General features: G+C 38.1%; 1 protein-coding gene across 1 annotated transcript; it reads left to right on the top strand.

Moving 5' to 3' along the window:
* The first annotated feature begins 274 nt into the window (after positions 1-274).
* MTPAP (mitochondrial poly(A) polymerase) lies at positions 275-27,100 on the top strand. Its single transcript, XM_065921242.1, has 9 exons — positions 275-458; positions 5,002-5,174; positions 5,711-5,944; positions 7,598-7,822; positions 14,821-15,032; positions 17,243-17,469; positions 24,214-24,306; positions 24,387-24,460; positions 26,127-27,100. The coding sequence occupies exons 1-9, from the start codon at positions 305-307 to the stop codon at positions 26,484-26,486; spliced, it is 1,752 nt and encodes a 583-aa protein (XP_065777314.1). The 5' UTR covers positions 275-304; the 3' UTR covers positions 26,487-27,100.
* Positions 27,101-27,494: the final 394 nt, after the last annotated feature.

Raw genomic sequence — 27,494 nt, 5'->3', positions numbered from 1 at the left:
ATTATATTCTTAGATTCCCAAGTCAGCGCCCCTTCCTCATGCCCCTGTCTTTGGTTCTATTTTCAATGTGAAAGAGTAATTCGCCTGCTCGTTCTCTTGAGCGTCTTTTTTCAGAGAACCGTGGGAGAGTGGAAATATTTAAAACATGTCAGAAAGGTCAGGCATCCTTATTCGGGCCGCATCTTATTTTCTAAGGGAAACGTCCTTTGCCTAGTTTGACCCTCTAGGGTTCCCATCCTGTTCGCCTCAGCGCGCATGCGCACAGGCGCGGCGCCCCTTAGTTCGTGCTTCTGCCTCTTTGACAATGGCGGCTCGCGGCGTCGGGCTACTGACCCGTTTGTCCCTGCGCGCTCAGAGAAGCCAAGTCCAGTGCCCTCTTCGCAGGCTTCTCAGTTGCCCAGGAACGGTGGCCGCAGACCTCAGGAGGGAAGAGCAGTCCTCGGGGAGCGCGGAGACAGGTGTGGTGCCGGGGCTGTAGCCGCGATCTGCCTCGGGCCAGGGCAGGAGGAAGAGTCTGGAGTCGCGGGCGGGCGCTTGACCTGTGGAAGCGGCCGGGGAGCCTTTGGCCATCGGAGAGGCCATGTCCCGACCTCGTCTGACCGCGCTCGGGGTATCTAGAGCCGCCGCCGTGGCTTGTGGTAGTAGCGGGGTTTGTGACATTTCTGCCTTCCGGGACTCCGTGTCCAGCAATGAAGTCGTTCAAGGCTCGTTTGCAGGCCAGGGACACAATTTGCCAGTGTTTGACAGTTTGGCGAAACATTGTTGCCGGTAATGGTAGTGCTTCCACAGTTCCTTTTTCGGTAGCTTCCTCGCTCACAAACGTAACTGATTTTGATGCTCACAGGTTTCTGATGGAGGCCGAGCGAAGCCTTGATGAATGAGTAACTGGGATCCCTGGTCCTCCAGTGGAGGCTCTGCCTCTGAAGTTACTGCCTTTTGCTTTATTCTTCTGGCCGTTTTGAACAAAATCAGCTTGGTAACAGATCTGCAGGAGCTGGAACAGGCAGGAGTTTTAAGTTTATGTGTTGGTGTGTTCAGAAGTCTAGCCACCCCTCTTGAGACCTAAGAGATGCCTGTATGCTATTTACAATTCTTAAAGCAATCTAGCAGGAGTTGTATCATTGTTTCCATTTTAGAGATGTAGACAGAGGCCCAAGGTGCTGAGTGGTTTGCAGCTGAGTTGATTTATACCTCGAGTCCCGCTGTTAAACATAGTGTGTTGATTTTACCATTTCTTGGAGCTGTAGTTTTAAGATATGAAATTATTTCTGGGAACAGCTCTAAAAAAGGCTAAACAAGGAAAGTGTTTTTCCTTAAAATAAATGATAGGGTTGCTGTCCTCATCAGACTGTTTGAGAGACTCATTGGCAGTGAGTGGGAAATATTACTTCATATGAAAGTTCATTGAAATGTTGATTGGATTGTGTGTAGTAGAAACTACTTCTGTTAGAAACTCTTTAAGTGACTGGAAATTTGAGTAAGGCTTCTGCCAAAGAAGCTATTATAATTTAACATGACTATGGTGGCTTAATTTTAGAGTATTTTCATATGCTTTTTGAGATACAGAACTATGTGAACTCAGTTTGGAAGGAATTATTATTACTCCATTTTATAGATGTAGAAACAAGTTAGTCCAAGTGTCGAGTAAGTGGTTCAAGCCTACTCAGCTATTCAGTATCAAAGGTAAGAATAAACCCTTCTGATTCCAAGGCTTCATTTAGTAGAACTTTTTTGTTTTCCTTAGGAAATGTGTTTCATTTTGTATCATTAGGGTAATATAACTGGCTAAATATTTAGAGATTCTTGTGAGGCATAACAAGTAACAAAATCCTCATTTGAATTGCTTTCCTATTTTTAAAGAGAAGAAGGTAATTACTCTATGTGATTTTATAATTAGAAGAAAATTGAGAAATACCTAGTTGAGTTATTCACTCAGTGTGAGAACTCATTGCCAAAGTTTTGCTAGTTACATTTTCTAATAACAAGGAACACACTGTTTCATAAATCAGTCATTTCACTTTTGATGAGGCTCGGGATGGCTGGAAAATATTTATAATGAGCTAAAGCTACTAATTTCCCCTTTCCCTGTTGGTCTTGGTTTTGACATAGCTTTCATGTGAGAAATGGAAAGAACCCTGATTTAAGAACAAGAATTTGTATTGTTCAGGACTCTGGGTGCAGATGACAGCAACTAACTCAAATTAAAGGGAGGATACCCCAACCATGGAACCAAACTCCAGAAGGAGACATGACTGCTTTAAGGTCATCTGGATGGGTGTGATGAGAGTGAGTTATTTCCGCCCCTGTTGTTTGGCGGCGGCCTTATCTCAGGTTCTTCTTCTACAGGAGTTGTTTATGGTAGGTGGGGAGGAATGGCCACTAGTAGCTTGCAACTTTGTCCAGTGGGAGAATAATCTTTTGCCTGAATTTGAAAGATCCTAAGAAAGAGTTTTGATCATTACTCCACCCCACCCCGCCACCCTCACCTACTGGACCAAGAGGAGCTGTTTCAAATCATTTGAGAGTCCTGGCCCGCCTCGTGGGGCGTGGGCACATGTATGGGAAGATAGCTATTGACAGCCGCCCTCTGCAACCTCACAGACAGGGTTGTGTGTTACCAGAACAGGGAACATTGTCAGGCAACCAAGGAGCAGCTAAACTCTGCAGGAGGCTACCCAACTTGTTAGATGTTTGATTTGTTTTTTCATCATTAATGATACTTACCCAGTCTGTCTGAAAAGGTTATTATGAGATTCAGAAGAGAATGTTTTTGTGAAAACTGGAAAGTGCTGCACCAGTGGAAGGATAGCTGTCGTGTTCACATTGGTTTGTTTCCAGGTTGTAAATCTCTACTTTCTTTGCAGTGCTTCTCTACCAGAGTTTTAGACCTTTTATTACTTCTTTCCAGATGCTCTCTGGTTAATCAGCATCCTTCAGATCCCTCCTGTCTGGAGCAGAGCCTGTACTCTACGTGTGGCCTGACCAGTGAATAGTGAAAAAGTGCCAGTACCCCTTGAACTTGGATTTTATATCTGTATCCATCTTCTCCCCATTCTCACCCCAGAAGCTAATACATTCCCTTGGCTTATATTAAACTTTCATCAACTCACACTTTTGTTCTTCTTTTATACATCTACGGCTAGCTGATCCCTCCCCTCCTCCCACCCCGCCCCACCCCCGTTATGTGCTTGTATGTTTATGTTGTTTTTTATTCTAAATGAAGGGCAATATTCGCTGTGTTTTTGCTTATCAGATTGTTATCCCGACCACTGCAAATTTGAATGTCTTAAAATATTAGCACTTACTACTTTTTCCTTCCAACTTTGTGTTCTTTGTACATTTGACAGCCTTTTTACAAGGTAATGAACTTATATTACCTGAACTTTCTGACCCCTCTTTCATGACTTTGTTCTGTCTACATCATTCGTACTTTCTGTTGTTCAAGGCTAGAGCTGTTAGTCTTGTAGACTCTGCCTTCTCCCCTCACCTCCTGTCTTCTCAAGCATGTTTCTCTATCATTCATCAAACTTCTCGACCTCCTTCTCAAATTCAGTTTCTGTTTCTCCTCAGTAGTCCACCTGCAGGCAAATACTTACAAGTGCAAACACATTGTATACTGATGACATTGCAGTGTTGCTTATGATAGTGAAAAAGGTAAACCATCTAAATATTTATCATAGAGGATTAATTAAATTACCATAAATATCCAAGAATACTTATGCACTTATTTTTTTGCAATTATTTTTAAAATGAAGTAAATATATATCTACTGATGTGAAAAGATATGACAGTGTATTAAATATTTAAAAGTGTATTACAGAACATAATGTACAGTACATTTTCAGTAATTTCAGTTGTGTGAAAAATGTTTATCTCTGGAGAGGTACAGATGTATATGTTTATGTATGCCTTGCAAATGTCTGGGAAAGTATCACACTTAATACTTGGGTATTAGAACTGGAGGAGGATTTATACATTTACTCTATGAAATTTTGCAGTTTGATTTTACTTTTACAATTAGCAGTTGAACATCAGTGTAGACTTAGTAAGTAGCAGCAACAAGAGGATGGAGGTGGTAATTACAACTGGAAGAGTGGGTGACAAAAACTTGGACCATTAAAAAAAGAAGGAAATAGGGACCAGGTGGAAAGGCTGCCAGTAGACTGAGGTCATCCCTATCCTCAGGATGGAAGACAGGTTCTCTTCTGTGTTGTTAAAGTAAATACAACACTGTGACTGACATTCTTCCAGAGATGTTGAAGTGAGGTATTACAGAGTGGAGGCGATTCTGCCAAGAAGAGTCAGAAGTCTCCACACACCTGAGCACAATTTGCAGGATGAATGGGAGTTTGTGAGACAGAAAAGGAGAAGGTGGGCATTGCAGCCGGAGAGAAGAGTCTGTGAAAAGTTCATAGTGTGTATGATGATGTTGTGTGAAGAGCACTGTAGGTAAGCATGTGGAGAAGGAGGAGGTGGTGGAAGTTGAGGTGGATGAGAAGGGGCCGAGGTGCTGGGAGCTTCATACTCAGGCCATGGGGCTTAGACCGGACTGGGAACACAGCAAGAAGTCAAAGAATAAGGCTTTCTTAAAAAGATTATTTTATAAAGAGGACTTTGTCACCTTTGTTTCATTGCACTCAGGCTTGTAAGAATTTCATTTAGATTTTGAAATGTTACAGCTTATATAGACTTACTATGTGTGTATTTATAAAAGTGGTTTTACTTTTCTGGTTTTGCTTTGAAAATTTTGTGGAACACTCCCTTTTTAGCACTATTTATTGAATATAGTCAATCAAAACAGTGGGCAGTTTAATGGTAATCACATGGGAATGGTAATAGAAAGACTGAGAGGAACACAACTTCACTTTGATAAAGGAGGAGAAGAAATAAGATGAGGTTAGGATAAAGTTGACTGTAGTCAAGTGTACAGTCTTTATATACCTTATCAAGAGACGCTTTAAATTTTACGTGTGTGTTGGTAATGTCTTGTCTCATTTATAGGCTCCGAAGACAGGACTCCAAAAAAGAGATTCTCTGAGGTGCAAAACGAGAGACGAGAGCAGGCTCAGCGGACTGTGTTGATCCAATGCCCAAACAAAATCGATGAGAAAAAGTTTCTCAAGTTCTTATCCCAGCACGGACCTATTAACAGCCACTTCTTCTATGAAAGTTTTGTAAGTGTTTGAGAAACAGTCTGACTTAACAGTCATATATATTTTTTTAAGTTATTTTTTGCTCTCTTGCCTCTGCAATATGGTAAAGTTATATTTTCTGTTGATATCCTATAGCTTTCTTTATCTTTAATGAGGTTTTTTTTCTTTATCTTTTTCTTTAATGATGTTTTTTTTAATATGAGAAGTCCTTATAGGGGTATTACAGAATTATAAGCAGAATTATAACTGAATCATAATTTGACTACTTTAAATCATTCCATTATCTTAGGCACTGGAGCCAGTGGGAGATCTTTTTTTACCTTTTGATTTTCTGTGTCAGCATTATTTTCAGCTTCACATTCCATTTTATAGTGTTCCCTTTATTATCCTGCTTATAATGGTTTAAAACCATAGCTTGTGTGCATACCATTGTAGATTTTATTAATGAACATTTTTCATGTTGTGATAGTTGCTTTGAAATATGAACTAAAACACTATTAGTTTAAAAATGTTAATAGTATTTAGGAATGTGTTCTATTCTTATGTTTTTGATCTAGGGTCTTTATGCTGTGGTAGAATTTTGTCAGAAGGAAAGTGTAACTTCATTGCAGAATATAACTCGGACTCCAAGCCTGGGCCCAGAAGCTGCAATTCCATTCAAGTCACGTTACTTCAATTTAAAATTGAGAAATTCATCAAACCAGACTTGTGAACTGTCAAGTATTCAATGTAGTAACCAGTCTTCTCCTTCAAGCAAGAAGCTTTATCAGTTACTTTGTTGTGCAGAAAGTGTAAGTTTTTAGGTATACTTCCCCAACTTGATATATATGTGTTTGACTTGTTTTGCACATTTTAAGTTTTTATTATTAAATATTTAAATTACAGAGCATACTGACCAAGTGAAAAGTAAAACCAATCCTTCTCCACTCCTTACCTGGTGTACCATTTGTAATCATAAGTAATCACATTCTTCCAAAGTTTTGGGCCTTTGGATTATTCTAGTTTTCTTTCTCTTGTCAACATGACATATAATTGTATATGATATTCTTTTTGTAAACTAAAAGATCTTATTTCTGTTTTTTTCTCTTTTTTTCTGCTCTAATGTTTGTAGTTGTTGGTCAGTCGCTCAGTTGTATCTGACTGTTTGCGACCCCATGGACTGCAGCACGCCAGGTTTCCCTGTCCTATGCCATCTCCCAGAATTTGCTCAAACTCACGTCCATCGAGTTGGTGATACCACCATCTCGTCCTCTGTCACCCCCTTCTCCTCTTGGCTTCAGTCTTTCCCAGCATCAGGGTCTTTTCCAATGAGTTGGCTCTTCGCATCAGGTGACTAAAGTATTGGCGCTTCAGCTTCAGCCTCAGTCCTTCCAGTGAATATTCAGGACTGATTTCCTTTAGGATTGACTGGTTTGATCTCCTTACTGTCCAAGGGACTCTCCAGAGTCTTCTCTAATACCACAGTTCGAAAGCATCAATTCTTCAGCGCTCAGCCTTCTTTATGGTCCAGCTCTCACATCTGTACATGACTACTGGAAAAACCGTAGCTGTAACTATACGGACCTTTGTTGGCCAAATAATGTCTCTGCTTTTTAATATGCTGTCTAGGTTGGTCATAGCCTTTTTTCCAAGAAGAAAGTGTCTTTTAATTTCATGGCTGTGGTCACCATCTGCAGTGATTTTGGAGCCCAAGAAAATAAAGTCTGTCACTGTTCCCATTGTTTCCCCTTTTATTTGCCATGAAGCTATGGGACCGGATGCCATGATGTTTATGTTAGTTTTGATTTTTCTTACAGGCTTGTCAAAGGTTTAGCTAGTTCTTTTCAAGAATCTCTTTATGGTTTTATTTATCAAAGTATACTATTTGGGGGTATTGATTTTTCTAATTTTAAAAACTTCTAAGCTTTTATATTTCCTCTACTTTGTGGGCCTTTAAGGCTGTGGTTTTTATTTTAAATATGAATATTTAAGCTCCAGCAGGCACCTTCATGGTATGATCATTTTAACACCAGTCTCCTAGGGAACATACAGGATTGTTGTTCTAAGGAACTGGGGGATCATAGGCCTTCATTCCTGAAACTTTGCTGCTTTCTAGTGTTCCTTGCCTTTAACATTGGCTCTCCTCTCCCCTGCAACGTCCTTTAAATGTCCAGCTTTGGGGTGGTTTCTACCTCCTCTACCAGAGTACTTTACGTTTTCCTGTAACAATACTTTATACTCAGTGCCTAAGAAAAGTAGTAGTTTTAGTTCTAGCCAACTTTTATTTTGCTGGTATCCTTCCTCATTCCTCAGTACAAAGGGCATTTTTAATAAGGCTCAATGTAAAAAGATTGTGTATTTTTAAAATCGTTCTCCTAAGCCAGCAAATATCTGAAATAAAATGACCATTATGCAACATGACTTGAACATTTTCTGTATTTTGTCGTTTTGTTTTGGCCAGCTAGGTAGATGATCAGCTGAACACTCTGTTGAGGGAATTTCAGCTCACAGAGGAGAACACCAGACTCCGGTATCTCACCTGCTCTCTCATTGAAGACGTAGCAGCTGCGTACTTTCCGGACTGTGCAGTCAGACCCTTTGGCTCCTCAGTGAATAGTTTCGGGAAACTAGGATGTGATTTGGACATGTTTTTGGATCTAGATGAAATTGGAAAATTTACTGCTCAAAAGGTAACTGCATTTCTTTAAATCACAAAGTTAAAATTATTAGAAGAAATAAAGGAAATCTTTGGACTTAATAAGATTATAACTTGATTTTTAAGCTTAAGAGGCAGTGTGGTAACAGAATAAAGTCTACTTGATAACTGTTTCTTTGGAATTGTAAAATATTCTTTGCATTGGTCTAATATGTGAGCGTTTTTTTGTGAATATCTTAAACATGTAATAAAATGATTGTTCCTCTCGGGGGTTGAGAAATTTTTTGGGTAGACCAAGGTTACTTATTGTGTTTTTCAGATTATGTGTATATTAACTAACTATTTTGTCTGTATAACCTAGTTCCTCAAATACTTTTTACATCTCATGTTATTTGCTTCCATTCATTTCTCAGAATTCTTCTGATTTTATAGTATTCAAAGACTATGTTAGCTACATTTCAGTGTGTGATTATTATGCCTTTTTATCGGGTTGTTCATGTATCATTGTTACGTCCATCATCTCTGTAAATGCCTTTTCTTTGAATTCTTTTTTGTTTATTAAGATGGCTGTTTGTTATCTGTTTCAGAAACCTTCTTCTGTATCACTATTTTCAGCTTTCACATTTTTGTTCAGTTGCTAAGTCATGTCTGACTCTTTTGAGACCCTATGGACTGCAGTATGCCAGGCTTCCCTGTCCTTCACTCTCCCCTGGAGCTTGTTCACACCCATGTCCATGGAGTCAGTGATCCATCCAACCATCTCATCGTCTGTTGCCCCTTCTCCTCCTGCCCTCAATCTTTCCCAGCATCAGGGTCTTTTCCAATGAGAAGCTATGCTTTTTCCAGTTGTCATGTATGGATGTGAGAGTTGGGACTGTAAAGAAAGCTGAGTGCCAAAGAATTGATGCTTTTGAACTGTGGTGTGGAGAAGACTCTTGAGAGTCCCTTGGACTGCAAGGAGATCCAGCCAGTCCATCTAAAGGAAATCAGTCCTGAATATTCATTGGAAGGACTGATACTGAAGCTGAAACTCCAATACTTCAGCCACCTGATGCGAAGAACTGACTCATTGGAAACAGCCCTGATGCAGGGAAAGATTGAAGGCAGGAGGAGAAGGGGATGACAGAGGATGAGATGGTTGGATGGCATCACTGACTCAATGGACATGAGTTTGAGTAAGCGCCAGGAATTGGTGATAGACAGGGAGGCCTGGCGTGCTGCAGTCCATGGGGTCACAAAGAGTCGGACCCAACTGAGTGACTGAGCTGAACTGAACTGAAGCTCTTCGCATCAGATGACCAAAGTATTGGAGCTTCAGCTTCAGTGTCAGTCCTTCTAATGAATTTTCAGAGTTGGTTTCCTTTAGGATTGACTGATTTGATGATCTTGGTATCCAAGGGACTCTCAAGAGTCTTCTCCAACACCACAGTTCAGAAGCATCAGTTCTTTGGTGCTGTCTTCATTATGGTCCAACTCTCACATCCATACATGACTACTGGAAAAACCATAGTTTTGACTAGATGGACCTTTGTCGGCAAAGTGGTGTCTCTGCTTTTAATATGCTGTCTAGGTTTGTCATAGCTTTCCTTCCAGGGAGCAAGCATGTTTTAATTTCATGGTTGCAGTCATAGTCTGCAGTGATTTTGAAGCCCAAGAAAAGAAAATCTGTCACTGTTTCCACTTTTTACCTATCTATTTGCCATCAAGTGATAGGGCAGGATGCCATGATCTTAGTTTTTTGAATGTTGAGTTTTAAGTCAGCTTTTTCAGTCTTTCATCCTCATCAAGAGGCTTTTTCTGAGATTGTTGATATTTCTCTCAGCAACATAACATATGTTGTTATATTTTGGGTATAAATAGCAAATCACTGAATTTTATGCTTTTACTCCAGTCTTTGAGTATTTTTATTTATTATTACTGGTACAATTTGATTTTATTTCTACTGTTTAATTTTTTATTTCCCATTTTCTATGCTTTTCCTTTGCTTTTTCTTCCTTTTCTCCTCCTGTTGAATTCTTTCTTTATTCTGTCCTTTCATCTCTTACTTTCTTTCCACTTACAGTTTAGAGATTTTATATCCCATTTATGGTTTATTAACATGCATGTCTGACAGAGTGAAGTTAATCAGTGTGTCTGGTATCATCCCAAACAATATAATAGGGGCTTTAATTTAATTACAACTTTGATTTGGAAAAACTTCTGTGTTTTTGTACAATCTTAGGTTTCTATGACAGTTCTTTCCTATGTATTTCAAACTAATAATATTCTCTATGTGACTATCCAGTTGAATCTTCAAACTTCACATTTTGAAAACAAAAGTTTATATTCATTTCCTTGTTAATATTCTTAAGTTCTTATGAGAGTTCTTATTTATGTGTCACATGTTTATTAGTGGCATTTTAGCTTTCCTGATATTTGCTGTCACCTAAGCAAAGAAATCTAAACTAATCTTTTAGGCCTGCCTCTTCATTTACATCCTCAAAGCTGTAGTCACAGGGTCCCTTATAAATTCTCAGTTAAATGATTATAACAACATCTTGCTTTCCACGTATTCCTCGCCTCATGCCTTGGTATTCTAGCCCTCAGGTTCTGCTGAAGTTACCTTAAAACACAGATTAGATCATCCACAAACTTAGAACTGTTCTTTTTAACATAGAATTGAAATGATCTGTTTCATAATTCATTTCATAATTTCTCATTCTGTATCTTCACACACCCAGTTTTTCAGTAATATCATTTAATTACCTAATTGTAAGGCACTTTTATGATGTGGATAACAACTAAACAATTGTTATATCTCTTCAGTGAGGAGTGCTGTTTCCTTCCATTCCTGACCGCCATTCCTAAGCATCTTCCAAGGCCTAGTTCTGATTTCACCTTCTTAAAACCATACTTGAAAAAAAAAAAAACCATACTTGATTTTTTTTTTCTCTGCTCCAGTCAAAATTAATCACTCCTTTTTTGCAGTGTCTTGCTAATCTTTCTGTCTCCAGATTCCTCCTGGGTTACATTTAGTTAGTGGTTGATCTGTATCTCTCACTGTATCATAAACGTGGGCAGAACAGGGACCATTTCTGTTCATTTTCTCATCCTATACAGTGCCTATATGCTTGGTGTATAATTACAGAGTCAAAACTGGCCAAGGAATATAAAACATATCCCAGTGAAACGGATCAGTCTTATTAAGACTAACATGCTTTTAATACTTGAAGTTGTATTAAATTCCTGGCAGGGACACTTAAGCTATACTAGGTTATTTTTATATTAGATAATTAACATGGCTAACAATATGTTGTGATGGTGAAAGCTTGGGCTCAGGAGCCACACTGCAGATTAATAATTCTTCTACTTACAGCTTTGTGACAATGGGTAAGTTATTTACCTCCTCTGTGCCTTGATTTTCCTAGCTGTAAAACTGTATTGGTGCTATAGAACCAACTCATAGAATGTTTGAGAGGATTGGGAGACAGTAAGAAACAGTTTTTTTCTGTTGGAAAGAGAGGAAGGAGTTGGAAACTTAGTTGGATGTTAGATTTCTGGACTAGAGAGCTATTTAGAAAAAAAGTATTTTAAAAGACAGTGGTCCAGTCTCACTAAACAATTTGATATAATTTTGTATGTAGGTTTAACTTAAGCAGTGTTGTTATATACTTATATTCTGAAATATGTGCTTATATAAGATTGTAATAGCTTTGCTAATAGAAACATTTTAGAAATAGAATGAAAAACAGGAGCGTTTTTTAATTTTAATTTTTAAATAAATAAAAATAAATTAACAACAACAACAACACAAAAAGCGGGACTACTTTTAAGTCTGTCTTCATACGAGCAGCTGCTTTGATTGCTGTATGCCGTCATGATCCTCTCCTTCCTCTTGGTGCTCTGTGTCTCGGTACCCCAACTTGGTTTGTAATTCTCGGGCTTGTTTTTTTCTTCAGCCTGAGTTGAGGACAGTTAGGAAGAGATTATAACTAAATCTATATATATGTCTTAGCTTCAGTCTACTATATCCTTTTAAAAATGGCTGCAGAATAGTCTGTTGAATGAATGTACCATAATTTATTTCATGACCAGTCCTTTATTGTTAGTTAGGGAGCAGTATCTTTTTTCCTGCTTTATTGCCGACTCTAGTAGGTAATATTCTTTGGTTGTGCATAACAGAAACCAATCCAGAGCAGCTTAAACAGAAGAAGTAGAGGAAGCATCCTAGAACTCAGGAGTCAGGAATCAGGAGTGTGGGTGAGTCCTAGGAAAAGACTAGAACTAAAGTATAAATGACCAACAATCCACGAAGGGTCTGTTTCTCTCCATGTTTTGCTTTGATTACCACCCCTTCACTCTCCTTTCCCCACCCCACTTTGATTTTCTTTACATTTTCATCCTGGTGGTATAGCATGTGCCTGCCGCGAAGTTTCTGAGTTCTATTTCAGCCACGTGGGAGCCCCTGACCCTCAGTTGCAGTTCCTGGTGGAAACACTGGGTGGTGATGGGGAGCCTCCGCGGTGCTTTTGTCAGCAACCCTGTCTGGTCCGCACGCGTTGTCAGGGCCTTGCCTTGGTCCTTTCAGGAGGAATGAGTTCTTGAAGAGGGGTGGGTTGAAGGTAGAGGGCTTTAAGCTAGATAGAGTTTTTAGAAGGTATCTACCACACAAATAGTGCTGCAGTGAGCGAACAGCTTTGTAAATCTGCTCATTTGTATTAGCATTCCTTTGGGGTGATTTCCTAGGATTTTAGTAAGCAATCAAAATCTTACATATTCAAAGTTTTGCTGTTTCAATATTGAAGTTGTCCCAAAAGTATGTCCCAGTTTACACTCCTTTTGTCAGGATGGATGTGTTTCTCCTCACCCACCAAAGCTGGTCCTGTCAGCCTTTTTGTTTTTGCCAGACTGATAATCAAAAAAAACTCATTGCTATTTTAATTTCCTCTTAGTTTCTGGAAAACAAGAGCATCTTTTATGATGTTTCTTGCTCAGTTTTATTTCTTCTGTTAATTTCTTATTCAAATGTTTTTGGCCATTTGTAGAATTGCGCTCTATGCAAACCCTTCATAAATTAGGGACGTTATCCCTTTATATGACATGTATTATTGTCTTCATTTGTCTTCTATCTAGTAATAAATATGCTTGACCTTAAGATGGTTTTCATTTTTATTCATTCATATTCTTTTGTGTGTTCTGGAATTTTGTGTCATGCTTAGAGAATCCTTTACTCTATGATTGTATAAACATTCTCCCATTGTATTCTGATATTTTATTGATTAAAACCTTTTTTTATTGAAGTTTATGCTCTGTGTTGAATTTACTTTGGTTTTGGACGGGCCTAGTTTCTTTTTTTGATGGCCACTTGACTCATTCTTTCAGTAGCATTTCTGCAGTAATTTGCAGAGTTCATTTTATTAACTATTAAATGCCTATAGCTACATCTAGTTATATTGTCTGTTTCCTTCTGTTGATCTGCTATTCTCATGCATGTACTTCCTGTTATAACTGCTGTGGGTTTGCAGATCTTATGAAAGTGGAAAGGCTGACTTGGGAAGGGCATGTATATGTTCACAGAGTCTGTGGTTCTACATGTAGTATTACATAAGTCAATTATAAAAAGACAATGATCTTTCAAGATAGTATTTTATACTCTATAGAGAATCAAAAGACAACTAAAGATTTTTTTTAATGTTCTTACTGAAGTATAAGTTGATTTACAGTGTCGTGTTCATTCTGGCACACAGCAAAGTGATTCAATTATACATATGTTGTGTCTGTTCTTTTGCATGTTCTTTGCCATTATGGTTTATCACAGGGTAGTTAATATAGTTATCTGTGCTATACAGTAGGACCTTGTTCATTTTATATATAGCAGTTTATATGTGCTAATTCTAAACTCCTAATTTGTCCCTTCCCTATCCCCATGCCCTTTGGTACCATAAGTTTGTTTTCTATGTCTGTGAGTCTGTTTCTGTTTTATAAATAAGTTTATTTGTATCATTTTAAATTCCACATATAAGTGGTGTCATATATTTGTTTTTCTCCTTCTGACTTCATGGTAATCTTTGGTCGATTTATGTTGTATAAATAGCATTATTTCATTCTTTTTTATGGCTGAGTACCATTCCAGTGTGTGTGTGTGACTGTATATCACATCATCTTTTTCCATTCATCTGTCAGTGGACATTTAGGTTGCTGCTATGTCTCGTCTGCTGTAAATAGTGCTGCCATGAGCATTGGGGTGCATGTATCTTTTCAGATTTTTCTCCAGATAAATGCTCAAGAGATGGAGTTTTGATCATATGGTAGTTCTATTTTTGTTTTTTAAAAGAACCTCTATATTGTCTTCCATAGTGGCTTCACCAATTTGCATTTCCATGAAGAGTGTAGGAGGGTTCCCTTTTCTCTTCACCCTCTCCAGCATTTATTATTTGTAGACTTTTTAATGATGGTTGTTCTGACTGGTGTGAGGTGATATTAAATTGTTTTTTAATTTTTAATTGAAGGATAATTGCTTTACAATATTGGTTTCTGCCATACATCAACATGAATCAGCCATAGATATACATATGTCCCCTCCCTCTTGGACCTCCCTCCCACCTAATTTTAGCTTTGATTTACATTTCTCTAGTAATTAGTGATGTTGAGCATCTTTTCATATGCCTATTGGTCATCTGTATGTCGTCTTTGGAGAAATGTCTGTTTAAGTCTTAGACGCACTTTTTGATTGGGTCTTTTTTTGTTTGTTTGTTTCTGTTTTTGTCATTGAGTTGTATGAGCCATTTGTATGTATTGGCCCTTGTCCAGTCGAACTATTTGCAAATATTTTCTCCTAGTCTGTTGATTGTCTTTTCATTTTGACAGTTGATGATTTTTGGTCTGCTTTTGGCTGTGATTGCATGGAGAATTTTTTGTGTCTGTATGGTTATTAATTTTTTGTTTTGTGTGTGTGTGTTTTGACCAGAAATGACTTAGAGCATCCTTTTAGAAAAGTTTGCGAAGTTCCTTTTTATAAAAAAGTTCCTATTTGCTAATGTTTTTATTATTCAGACGTCAGGAAATTTTCTGATGGAATTTCAAGTGAAAAACGTTCCTTCGGAAAGAGTTGCAACTCAGAAGATCTTGTCTGTGATAGGAGAGTGCCTAGACCAGTTTGGCCCAGGCTGCGTGGGAGTACAGAAAATACTGAATGCCCGCTGTCCCCTTGTCAGGTTTTCACACCAGGCCTCTGGATTTCAGTGTGATTTGACTACTAACAACAGGTATGGTCTCTTACTATCTTAAATGAATGTTACAAGGTATTAGCATAATTTTTCTTGTGCAGAAACAGTGATTTTTGACTCTTGGATATGCTTTACTAGTAATTTTTTTTTAATGTGAAAATTTGAAAAGTAGGAAGTACTTTCTCTTATACTATATATATCTATTGGGAGTTTTTTTTTTTTGGTGTTCTTATTAAAATGTAAAGATACTGTGTTAAAATGTTAACATACCTAACAAACATCTTCTGAGAACTGTGTTTCATTGTTCCTATTTATGTAGCCTGATAACAACTCAAAAGTTTCTGAGTATCTAGCCTTTTCGTTTACTTAGAAAGTAAAGTGGCATCTTGAGTTTGTCCTCCGAATTGCCTCCAGATACAGTCAACTTTGTGTCAAACAGATGGTGTACTGAGCAGCCTAATAAGACTGCATAGTTTTCTTCAGCATGTTTTCATTTTATTATCAACCTGTTTGCTTAAAAAAGGGGGGGGGGTAGTGAGAGTGGCAAGTTCTTTTATGCTCTGATAACTTTTCTTTGGTTCTCAGTAGGGAAAACTTCTCAGTTGAGACGTTTGTTTCTTTACACTCTAGTATGCTCATTGCATGCGTTCGTCTCCCTGTACTATCTGTTAATTAAATAATCATAACTAAAAATAGATTCAGAAAATCCAGTCTAGAGCAGTTTGGAATAAACTCAAATGTTCACTAACGAGTCGGTGCTAAGGGCTCTGAATTTCTCTCAGGTGGCTCATGGAGTAAAAATAAATAAAAACACATACTATACTTTTTAGCATTACTATATTTTCTTTATAGTATGTAAGTCGAATAAAATGACTTTTATCTTTGTAACAGTGTTATTTTCATTGTCTTGTTGCCATAGTTTTTAAAAATTTATTTAATATGCATCAGACTTTTTATACTTGCATATTTCTTTATACTTGCATGTTTTTTTATATCAGATACTTGTACTGTGTTTTTTTTTAAGCTACTTATTTTTCAGCTTAATTTAGCTTCATTTACATAGCTAAAACATTTAATCACCATGAATTTCTAATTTGCCATTTCCTCTCTTTTCCTTAAACTCAGGAAGTGCCACCCATGATGGTACTTAGTAGGCAGTTTGGAGTTGATACTGTGAAATAACATGTGCCCTCTCTTGGGTCTTTGAGAAATTGTAAGACATGTCTTGATCATTAGGAACTTAATTTTAAAATATTTCTTATAACTCTTTGCATTATAACATATGACTAGAAGACTTAGAAAATAGACTCTGAAGGCTGATTTCTAAATACATATTTAATCTTCCTGAGTTGTGGTTTTTATAAATAGTACACTTAAGTAATTTTGGCTGAATTTTAAAAGACTTATATTTTCTTGATAAAATAAGTACAACATTTCCCTTGTCTGTCGAAGGACTAGATAATCTCCTTTTCCCATTCTGAAGTGTCCTGATTTGGGTGATAAAGTATAAGGGTAGGTCACCTATAATCAATCCATAACAAGATCAAATTGTTTTCAAAATTCAGTTATCCGGAAATCTTTGTCATATTTTTCTTCCTGTGGCGAGTGCAAATCCTACAAATGACTTCATTTCCCTTCCAGCTTCATCTGATAGGAAGATCAGAAACATCATGCAGCACAGTTTTAATTACTCTGCAGAACCATTGGATTGGAATGCCTATAGCCCAGATAGATTCTGATTCTGACTTTGTTCATTCTGTCTCTGTCTCTCCTGCTTGTATCCTCAGTGCCCCCTAAAACACTAGAAGAGATGTGGGTACAACAAATAAACACAGGAATTAATGATGACTCAAAACAGAAAAGGACTAGTTAATCTACATGTGCAACTAAAGTATGAAGTCTCTTACTTACAGATCTGCCTGTGTCTTTATTGATAGTTAATAAAGAGCACTTAGGAATTATTTCACTTATTACATCATGTTTAGGAACTTTGATTTAAAATTTTTAAGTTTGATAACTGCATTGTGGTTGTCAGCATTTAGAAGAATGTTTTAATGGTAATGAAAGGTTACCATTCATATTAAATGTTATATTGCAGATACATAATGCATTTGATGATCTGCTCTTATTGTTCTGAATATGTTTAGATAGAGTAAGATAGTTAGATATGTACCCAGGTTTCTGTTTTGTTCTACTCTGGGATCATAATTTGGGGGGTTGAAAATTTCTGTTATTTTTTTCTTTCGAAGGATTGCCTTGAAAAGTTCTGAACTGCTTTACATGTATGGTGCCCTGGACTCGCGGGTTAGAGCCTTGGTGTTCAGTGTCCGATGCTGGGCTCGAGCACATTCGTTAACGAGTAGTATTCCTGGTGCTTGGATTACAAATTTCTCCCTCACCATGATGGTCATCTTTTTTCTCCAGAGGAGGTCACCTCCTATTCTTCCAACACTAGACTACCTAAAAACCCTTGCAGGTGAGACTCAAAGCATCTGTTTTCTCTCTAACCGTTTGAATGAATATCATTACCATGTGTTATCAAAGCCATGTGTTTGTTTATTGTTCAGTTGCTCAGTCAGGTAACTCTTTGCAACCGCATGAACTGCAGCATACCAGGCCTCCCTGTCCTTCACTATGTACTGGAGTTTGCTCAAACTCATCTCCATTGAATTGATGATGCCATCCAACCATCTCATCCTCTGTCTCCTCCTTCTCCTCCTGCCTTCAGTCTTTCCCAGCACCAGGGTCTTTTCCAGTGAGTTGGCTCTTTGCATCAAGTGGCCAAAGCATTGGAGCTTCAGCATCAGTCCTTCCAGTGAATATTCAGGGTTGACTTCTGTTAGGATTGATCTCCTTGCTGTCCAAGGGACTCTCCAGAGCCTTCTCTAGCACCACAGTTCGAAAGTATCAGTTTTTGGACACTGTTTGTTTAAGGGTCATGTATTTTCAAAGTGTTGTGACTCTATTAATAAAATCTAAAAGCTGTTAATTTTCTTAATGTCCACCAGGGGTCATGAGAGCTGATGATTTGTGAAGCTGAAGCCTTTAAAATTTTTCAAGCGTTCTGTCTTGCTGTGTCAGTTGGCAGCATTGTTTACCATCTCCTGAGCCAGTTGGAGCCTCTCCTGGCTTTACCAAGTTTGGAATGACCTTGGAGAAAAATATATCCCAGATGCAGCTTCTGATTGGAGCCCAGCTTACAAATGGCTTTCCAAGTTTGAAGCTATTTCCATATTTCTCTTAGAAATGCCAAAAACCATTTCATGGTGTTTCAAGGTCCTGAATTTTTTTTTTTGGTTGAAAGTTTATAGGCAATTTTAAGTGAATGGTTTTAGAATTAGTATACTATTTAATTTGTGTTTTAAATAAATTGAAATTTTGATAGGCTGCTGGAGGAGATACTAAAGTATTACAGTCTTAAATTATGAAAGGAAGATAATTCAGGGATTTACTCAGAAAATGTATATGCACTCCATCTTCTGCCCCTCCTATATATTGCTGCCAGATAATTCTTTTAAAGTACACTCCTAAAGTGGCCCTGTTTAAAGGGATTTTAAAAGGATTTTTTTCCCTAGAAAATAAACCTCAGGCAGTTGGCTTAGCTTTGTATTATATAGGATCTTCACCTGTAACTATTTTTCCAGCCTCTTCTCCCACTGTTTCTCTTCATGTATTCCCACATTTCAGCCAATAACATGTTCATAACATTTCCTCTTAGCTCCTTTTTTTACAATATTTGTTTTTCATCCTGGAACATGCCTTTTCTTATCTATAAATTCTTTTAAGTTCACTTCCGCGACCCTTTTCTTATTATTCAAATTAAAAGCAATCTCTTCTTTCTTGCAAACACTAAGTGTTGGTACCACTTGAAAGTAAGCTTTAAAAAAGCTCTGTGTGGTAGGTTATGGAAAGTAGGAAGTTTAGAGGGAGGTAGAGCTGTGGGTCTGTATCTCACCTTTGAGGTCCATGCCTGTGTTCATCTCCTCATTCGGTGTCATTCATTCACTCTGGATCTATTGGCTACAAACTATGTTTCAGGTGTGGTTTCTGGTGCAATGGTTTGTATAGACAGTGTTCTCAGGCAACGCTTAAATCTAGTAAAGAGATAAGATGCACACAAACAGAAAACCTGGGTAGATCTCACCTGTTAGCAACCTGGAAAGATCACTTCCTGTTCAGTCCTGCTGTATGCGCTGATGCTTAAGACTACTTTCCTAGAAACTATTTGGGGAAGTATCATGGATTTTGGAGTTCAGAAGCAAAGAAAGAATAGAAACTGAAAAAAGGAGGCTGCTTTGAAGCAGGTTTATGTTGGCGACACACCATCACACCTTGGTGGTTCTCTTCCACCCCTGCCACTGTCAGGCCCTTCGCATCCCTGCCTGGGGACATTTGCACTGCTTTTCCCTTCCCACTGCTCTGTCCTTAACTAACAGTGATTTTCAGAAATTCACATCTAATTGTAGTATTCACTCTCCTGAAATCCTTTCAGTAATTTCCTATTATCTTTTAAAATTTCCTCTAATTGTTTTAGAAAAAGAATATGATTTGTAAACAAATTTAAAATGACATGTTGAGTTTTTATTCCAAATCTATTTTAAGCCAAATACAAGTTTATTCACATTCTATGGCATCAAAACATTCCTTTGATAGGAATTCTTTTATTTTCTACTTAAAAATACCAAGTTGGTTGTTTAACATTTTTCATGCTCATTCTTAAACATGGTCAGAGAAATCAGGCCATTTCAGTTGCTTTTTTCCACATAGCAAATTATAGGTGTGAATTACTAATAAATGTAAAAGTGAACTTGATATAATTGTTGCTACTTTTTGATCATTGATTTTTGAACTTCTAGTGAAATCTTGAACTTGCTATGGAATATTTTTTCATAGGTAAATGTGTGTATGAAGGATGTGGTAAAGATAATTTTGAGAAGAATGTAAATTTTTTTTTCCTACTCATTTATGTATTCTTCAAAATCCATGCTTTTTATACTTTCTGATTTTAACCAGGAGTCCCAGACTGATGTATCTTCAACAGTATATAGCTAAGAATAAAAACAGTGTTAAACTGTGAAATCATCGCCATCGTGGGAACTCTGTGGTTCATCAGCTGAGGGGCTTGAGTCTTGTTACAGTCATTTTCTTCTAAACTGTGCCTCTCGTTTGATATTCAGATAGAGCCTATCAATTTGTATTGTCTCAAAAAGAAGAAAGTAAAAGAGTAAGCTTGCTTGATTGCCTGCTAGTTTATTAGTAGAAGGCAGTGTCAGTTTGTGGAATACCTGTCAGCACTTCTAGGACTTTGTCAACCACTGTTTGAAATCTGGAAGTTGAAGTCCAGACCTTCTAGCCTTGCGTTTAGGTTCCCTCACGATCTTTGTCTTCCTCCTCTTCTTGTACCTTCTCTCCTCTTTGCAGCTGAGGAGCTGCAGTTCTCCATGCTCTGCACAGATCCTAGAGCCTCTGCACTTCTGCATATCTTGTGCCTTCACCTGCAGTGGCTTCTTCTCCTGCCTTCTCTTTTTACCCGGAGAAACCCATCCCGATCAAGCCAGGGAAGAGAAAAGGCAAACCCAGTCCAGAATCTGACTTGTTAAGTCTTTCCTGGCTTCCTCTCTCCTCCCTTCCTTCTAGGAGGTGGTGCCCTGTTGTCTTCCAAGCACCTGGAACACACCTGTATTATGACAACTATTAGATTGTTGTTCTTTGATCTGGCTGCCTTGACCAAGTGTTTCTAAGTCAGGCTGTCTGCTTTGTCTCTGCATTTTCCACTCCTGGCTTAGAGGAGTTCAGTAAATAGATTCAGATGATTGGATGAATATTTTAAAGTTGAAGGCTGTTTGTACTGAGCACGATGGCAGCTTTCATATTTTGGTTATTCTTGAAATTTTGTTTCTTCATGTTCTCTTACAGTCTACTATTTTCCCCCATGTGTCTCTTTTATTGTCTTGTGTTTTCTGTCTTGTTTTGGCTTTGGTCCCTTTATAATATTTACTTCTGTGCTTAATGCTTTTAATCCAGCATCTTCCTCTTAAACAGTTCTTTTGTTTAGGACTCCTGTTTTTCTTTCCTATGATGAATTAAAGGTTTCAAGAAGAAATGAATGGGTGGTACTTTCAGCAAGTTTGATGCAGAGACCCCAACATAGAAGAGAGCTTTAGTTGCTCATTCTCCGTGACCCAGTGACAATTCATTGAGTTCCAGGCACTTGGCTGAAATTTTTTTTGCATCATCTAAGTTTCCTATGTTAGAACATGCTCTTTCAGTCTTTTTTTTCTGGAAGAGAAGGCCTGGCTTCTAACTTGCTGAAACTTTGGCATTTATTACACCATTTATTGTGTTTAGAACAGTTTTCCCACCCTCAAATGTGTCTTGCATCTCCCAGTATAGAGATTCTTTCTTGTACTGTCTCCAGGGTAAACCTGACATTTTCTGTCAGGAAGAGACCTGGGGGTCTCACTGCTCTAAGCATCAGGCATCCAGGCTGGGTCCTTCTGGTCAGATCTGGCACTTCAGCTGCCAAGCTTTTGGGGGCTCCACCTGAATGTCTGGTTTCTTCTTGGCTTTCTTTACTGCTGGTTTAGGACCCAGTGTTCTCAGATCTCTTTCAGTCTTTGCTGCTTGTCCATCAGTTCTTCAACGTAAAATTTTTGGTTGCTCTTGTCTTTCCTATTCTCCATCTTTAAGATTTTATGTCATTTTACTCTCATTTCAGTAATGCTTTGGGGTGAAGGTAGATGCTGAGTTTATATCACCATCTTTACCCCAGAGCATGTGCTCTAAAACAACATGTAGGTGCCACCCAGAGGGACTGAGTGTCACTGGCATGTGTGGCCTGGTGGGAGGGGTAATAGGACTTGACCTTATCTGTAGATCACCAGTGTTTCATACAATACTTTTAAGAAGTAATTTCCATAGAAATGAGCAGAGAGAAATAGGGTGTCATAGGAGCTTCCCAGGTGGCTGGGCGATAAGGAGTCCACCTGCCAGTGCAGAAGACGTCCCTGATTTGGGGAGATCCCCTAGGGAGGAAAGGGCAGCCCTCTCCGGTGTTCTTCCTGGGAAATCCCATGGACAGAGGAGCATGGTGGGCTATAGTCCGTGGGGTCGCAAAGAGTTGGACACGACAGACGACTGAGCATGCACACATACAACAGGGTGTCATATGTTTGAATAGGTTGAGAATGATTTCTCTACGGCAGCATGGTTCAGTAGAGCTTCCTGTCATCACATTGTCCATTTGGCAGCCACTTGCTACCTGTGGCTAGTACAGTGCAGTTGCTCAGTCGTGTCTGACTCTGCGACCCCATGAATCGCAGCATGCCAGGCCTCCCTGTCCATCACCAACTCCCAGAGTTCACCCAAACTCATGTCCATCGACTCAGTGATGCCATCCAGCCATCTCATCCTCTGTCATCCCCTTCTCCTTCTACCCCCAATCCTTACCAGCATCAGGGTCTTTTCCAATGAGTCAACTCTTCGCATGAGGTGGCCAAAGTATTGAAGTTTCAGCTTCAGTAGGCACTTGAAATATAACCATATATTAGTGTGACTAAGGAACTGAATTTTTAATTTTAATGGCTGTCATTTGTATATTAGCTTAATAGCAGAAAAACAGGAGCGAGAATAAAAAGGGAGAAGACTTAACAGCTGAGTTGTTTCCTGGGTTTGAATGCCTTAGGGGTTTTGAAAAAACAAAACTGGCCCTGTCTTAAATCAGGGGATCGTTTTTTTCCTTCAAGTTTTACTACTTTCTGTTAAAAACTTTTTCTGGTGAAGACCAACAGTTATAGACACAGTCTGTTTTTCATCACTGTACATTCCTAGAAGTATTCAGTACTTTAATGTAGATATACTTTAATGTGGATTTACTTTTTTGTTGGAAATACATTCCTGGAAAAAAGAAAAATAAGACACAGCAGCTAAAAGAGCATCAGTATATATGACTGGCCTGCTGATAATTTGAAATAATAAGGCATGTGCCCGGGTCCCAGGAAAAATAAATCTAAATGGACCTGTATATAAATTCTTCAGTTGTATAACAGTGCACATAAAATTTGCTGTTAAAATGAGTAACGATTAGTTTTAGAATTTAGAATCAGTGTTAGAGTCTGGAATGATTTTTGAGTACTTAAGTCAGTAACCAGAGTTTTAACCAAAAAAAAAACCAAAACCACACCAAAAAAAGGGAGGCAGTAGTTTGAAGAAACCTTGTTTTATCTCTTTCTGAATTTCTCTCTGGCTATTATAATCATTCAAAGTCAAATATCAGTGACCATTCAGATTCTTGGTTATGTGCCTGCTGTATGCTGGACACTGTCGTTGTGGACTGGCCAGTAGAAAGAGGGAAGGTCATCACTGCCTTGGACTGGACAGTGGTCTCTCTAGTCCCAGACTGGGGTCATGGAGTGGATAGCATGCTTGCAGCCACGGTGTGGTCAGGTGCTTGCTGATGGAGCGTGGGACAAAAGGCTGGGCGCCCCCTTCCAGTTAGGAAAGGAGAAAGCCCTTTCAGTGGCGGTTGATTAGACTTCTGAGAGTGGGAATTTGTTTGCCTGCATGTTGTACAGAGGGAGGTGGATTAGAATGGATGAAGGATTTCATGGTGGGTGTATATTTATCCGTAACTAGGGAAACGATTCCCTCTAAAGATGTAAATACTATTAGGAAAGGTGAATTGTGTGAGTCTACTGTGCTGTTAAATGAGTCATACTGAATCCCCGTCACTGCAGAGGCCTGCCTCTTTGAAATTACCAGAAGTTTTTCAGAACTCTTTGAACATCCAGTTTGTATGTGTCTTGGATGAGTTGTTGAAAGTAAATGCACAAAAGGATAATAAGACTGAAAATGGAGATCTAAATTAAATATAATTGATCAAAATAGTACCAGGATTTAAGTGGGTGAAAGATGGGAATGGTCTACATTTTCATTTATTACTAGAAAACTGATGACCTCAGAGGATAGATTACGAATCATTGAGTGTTGATGGACAGTCTGTTCACCAAAGTTCATGTAAGGTTAATTTTACTGTAACATAATTGCTCTCAAATCCTTTTTAATGGAGTTTTAATCCTACTATTTATACTATATATAAAAAACCCTGACCAAGAATAGGACATGTTAATCTATAGCTTTGATTTGTGTGATTATAAATTTCTGAAGTAGGGAATATCTTTGAAACAGAATGTGAAATATTTTCCATTTCTGTTTATTTAAGATGCAGAAGATAAGTGTATAATAGAAGGCTACAACTGTACATTTGTTCGTGACTTGAATAGAATTAAACCTTCAGGAAACACAGAAACACTAGGTAGGTGTTTTCCTTTTTCTTGTTCCTTTTTGGACTGAAATAGACTTTCTTATTATCTTCCTTGTTTTATTTTCTTACAGAATTACTACTGAAAGAATTTTTTGAGTATTTTGGAAATTTCGCATTCAATAAAAATTCCATTAATATTCGACAGGTAAGTACTATTTAATGTTTCATTATTGGGTATATGGTCTTCTACTGTACTAATATTTAATGAGTGTAGTTTTCAAAGCATTCTAACAAATGTCATTGCATGTCAACTCTATGATGATAGAGAGTAATAAAAAAATTGACACCTAGTGGAGCTACATGACTTGGACTAAGATATCATCTAGTAGACCAGTTCTTTTCAGCATCTGTCTTTGTCAGTTTGCCGTAATATCTTTGTCATCACCTACTACTAAGACTGTATCCTTCAAAATATGGAATATATTCTAAAAAGCTTTTTAGAAAGCATAATTTCATATACACTTCTCTTTAAACCAGATTGAGTTTCTTTGGAAGAAATGGAATACCTAGTCCCACAGATAGATTTTAATAATTCCCTCAGTTTGAGCCCTTAGGGTTTAATTTACTTGGGCAAGTAAATTTATGATTTTGGTTCATCTGAGTAGGTGGAATGACAGACATTTTCCATAAAAGAAGAACCATCAGAGCAAACTCCAAGCAGAATCTGTTTACAAGTGGAGGCTACGTGAGATGGCCTCCAGGTTTATTCTGTTTACCATGTGGATATTTGGTTACAGCCTGTGTAAGACTAGCTTTATAAAACACATACTCAGATATTCTTTTTTGTTGTTTTTTCAACTCTCCTTTTTTCATCCTTTCCTGACCCTTATCCTGTTCATGGAGACTTTGCTTAAAAAAGAAAAAAAGAGAGGAAAAGTGTGGGATAGAGAGGATAAGAGACACAGAGCTCTGGAATGCAGTCTAGAAGAAAAAGGTCATAGAACACAGGAAGTGCTTTCCCCTATTATATACCCTCACTACTCAGGGCTCAGAGATAATGATAGGGCAGGACCCCTGCTGGACAGTGGCTTGAGAGGCATTAGGGAATTAACAGGGGCTGCTCACATTGGAGACTCTTGACTTGGTTTTGTAGTATTTATGTATGTGATATCATTTGAAAGAGGAAAAGATTATATAGATTAGTGGATCACTGATGTTCATGAGTCAGCTCTGGCTTTTCTTTTTAATTCTATGAGATATCTCACCTGGCAGAGCCTTATTTAAGTCGAATCTTTAGGAATGTATATAGGAAGCTTTTAATGTTTTAAAATACGTAATGAATAATCCTTTGTTCCTTCTCTTCCTTTCATTTCATACTTGTGAAACATTAATTATTATATTTAATTTAAGACTTCTAACTCTGTGTGCTTCTATTTTGTGTGTAATAGGTATGTTTTTAGGAAGTCCCCAAAATAACTATCTTCTGCCATTTTTCTTTTCCGTATTTTTTTTCCTTCCCAGCTCTATTCTGTTAGATAAACGTTATGTTAAAAATACTTTTATTAGTTGACTTAGTCCAGATACCTCTCATCGGAGCAGTGACATCATCATCCATAGCTCATAAACCTAATTTATTTTTCTCTAAAGAGCACTCATAAAACTACAGTGGAAAAAACCAGTCAGAAGTACACACACATACAGTAACACATAACATGCATACATACCGAGCTCCCTTGGGGAAGAGATCCTTTACTCTGTAAAGTTAGTGCTGGTGTTTTATGTGTTTTTGACATTTTATTAAACCAAACAGTTTTTATATCTGAGCCCTTAATATATTCATACATCTTTTTCTTCCTGGTAACGATCTACAGGGAAAGGAACAGAACAAACCAGAATCTTCTCCGCTGCACATTCAGAATCCTTTTGAAACTTCTCTCAATGTTAGCAAAAATGTAAGTCAAAGCCAACTGCAAAAATTTGTGGATCTGGCCAGAGAAAGTGCCTGGATTTTACATCAGGAAGGTAAAGACCGCCCTTCGCCATCAAGTAATCAGCCTTGGGGGTTGGCAGCCCTGCTGCTACCTTCTGTAGCAAATAATGTGTCTCTTTCCAAGAAGAAAAAGAAGCCTGCAAGTGAAAGAATTAAAAACTTGTTGGATTCCATAAAAAGTAGCGGTGCAGAAAATTCCACAGCCACTAATGGGAGAAGAGCAATTAGCACTCAGGCATGATGGCTGTTCATTTGCTTTCAGAACTGGTTTTGTCCTGTAAGCTGGTTGCTGGCTGCCTGGAAGAACCGTGTGAAGCCCTAGCAAGTCATACTTCCATCCAGTGTCTCTCTTCTCATGATCTTCCCATTGGGCCCTTTAAACTGGTCTGAGATCCTGCGATATGTTCAGTCTGAAAGCAGTGGCACCATATGAAAATGCTAGCAATAGGAACAGGTGAAAGAAGATTACAATGTACTTCAGATAAAATATACAAAGCAGGTGGGAAAAATCAGTCTTAGAATCAAACCATTGTTGATATCCACATCAGTCTCTGGGTGTAAATCATTTAAAGGGACTTCTAGATATGTACATACGTAGGCAATGAATACAATAAAGTTGAGAAGTTTGATAGTACTCTTTCATTTTGTATTCTTCCAAATATTCTTTCACATATAAATAAAAACGTATTGGTACTGATTTCCAAAAACGTTCATATTTTTAGAAGAGATGAATGTAGACACTCCAGTTAGTACATTCTAGATATTCTAAGCTAAATAGATAAAAATATTGGTACTCTGTATTTAAAAATATTAATTAGTTTTTCTATCTTCAAAAATAAAATCCTTTTTCTACTAGTATGTGATATTCCAATATTCCTTCAGTGTTGTTTGAGAATTCCTTTCTTCCTGTGGGAAATAGATAATACTGAAACATAATTTCCTTTATATTCCCTGTAGAGTGACTTTCAGTTTATGAAGCAAATAGTATAGTGTCGGAGAATACAGACTTGAGTCAGACTGACTTGGTGGTGAACCCCTGTCTCTTTGGGTCTCGTCTGTGAAGTGGGGGTGCTAGCAGTGCCCCCTTTCCCAGGTGGCGGTGACGATTAGAGGAGGCCCACAGGAAAGTGCAGGGTCGGGCGGGCCTGGCGTTTAGTGCCCTATTTATAATGTTGGTGCTAGACAGTCACTATTCATGCTACTCAGAACTCAGAGATTGTACTGGTTTTCAGAACAGTTTCCCATCTAA

This window comes from Muntiacus reevesi, chromosome 2 (genome assembly GCF_963930625.1).
Source record: "Muntiacus reevesi chromosome 2, mMunRee1.1, whole genome shotgun sequence".
Lineage (NCBI taxonomy): Eukaryota > Metazoa > Chordata > Mammalia > Artiodactyla > Cervidae > Muntiacus > Muntiacus reevesi.
Note: the sequence above shows the minus strand (reverse complement) of the source record. Positions and strands in the feature narration are given on the sequence as shown.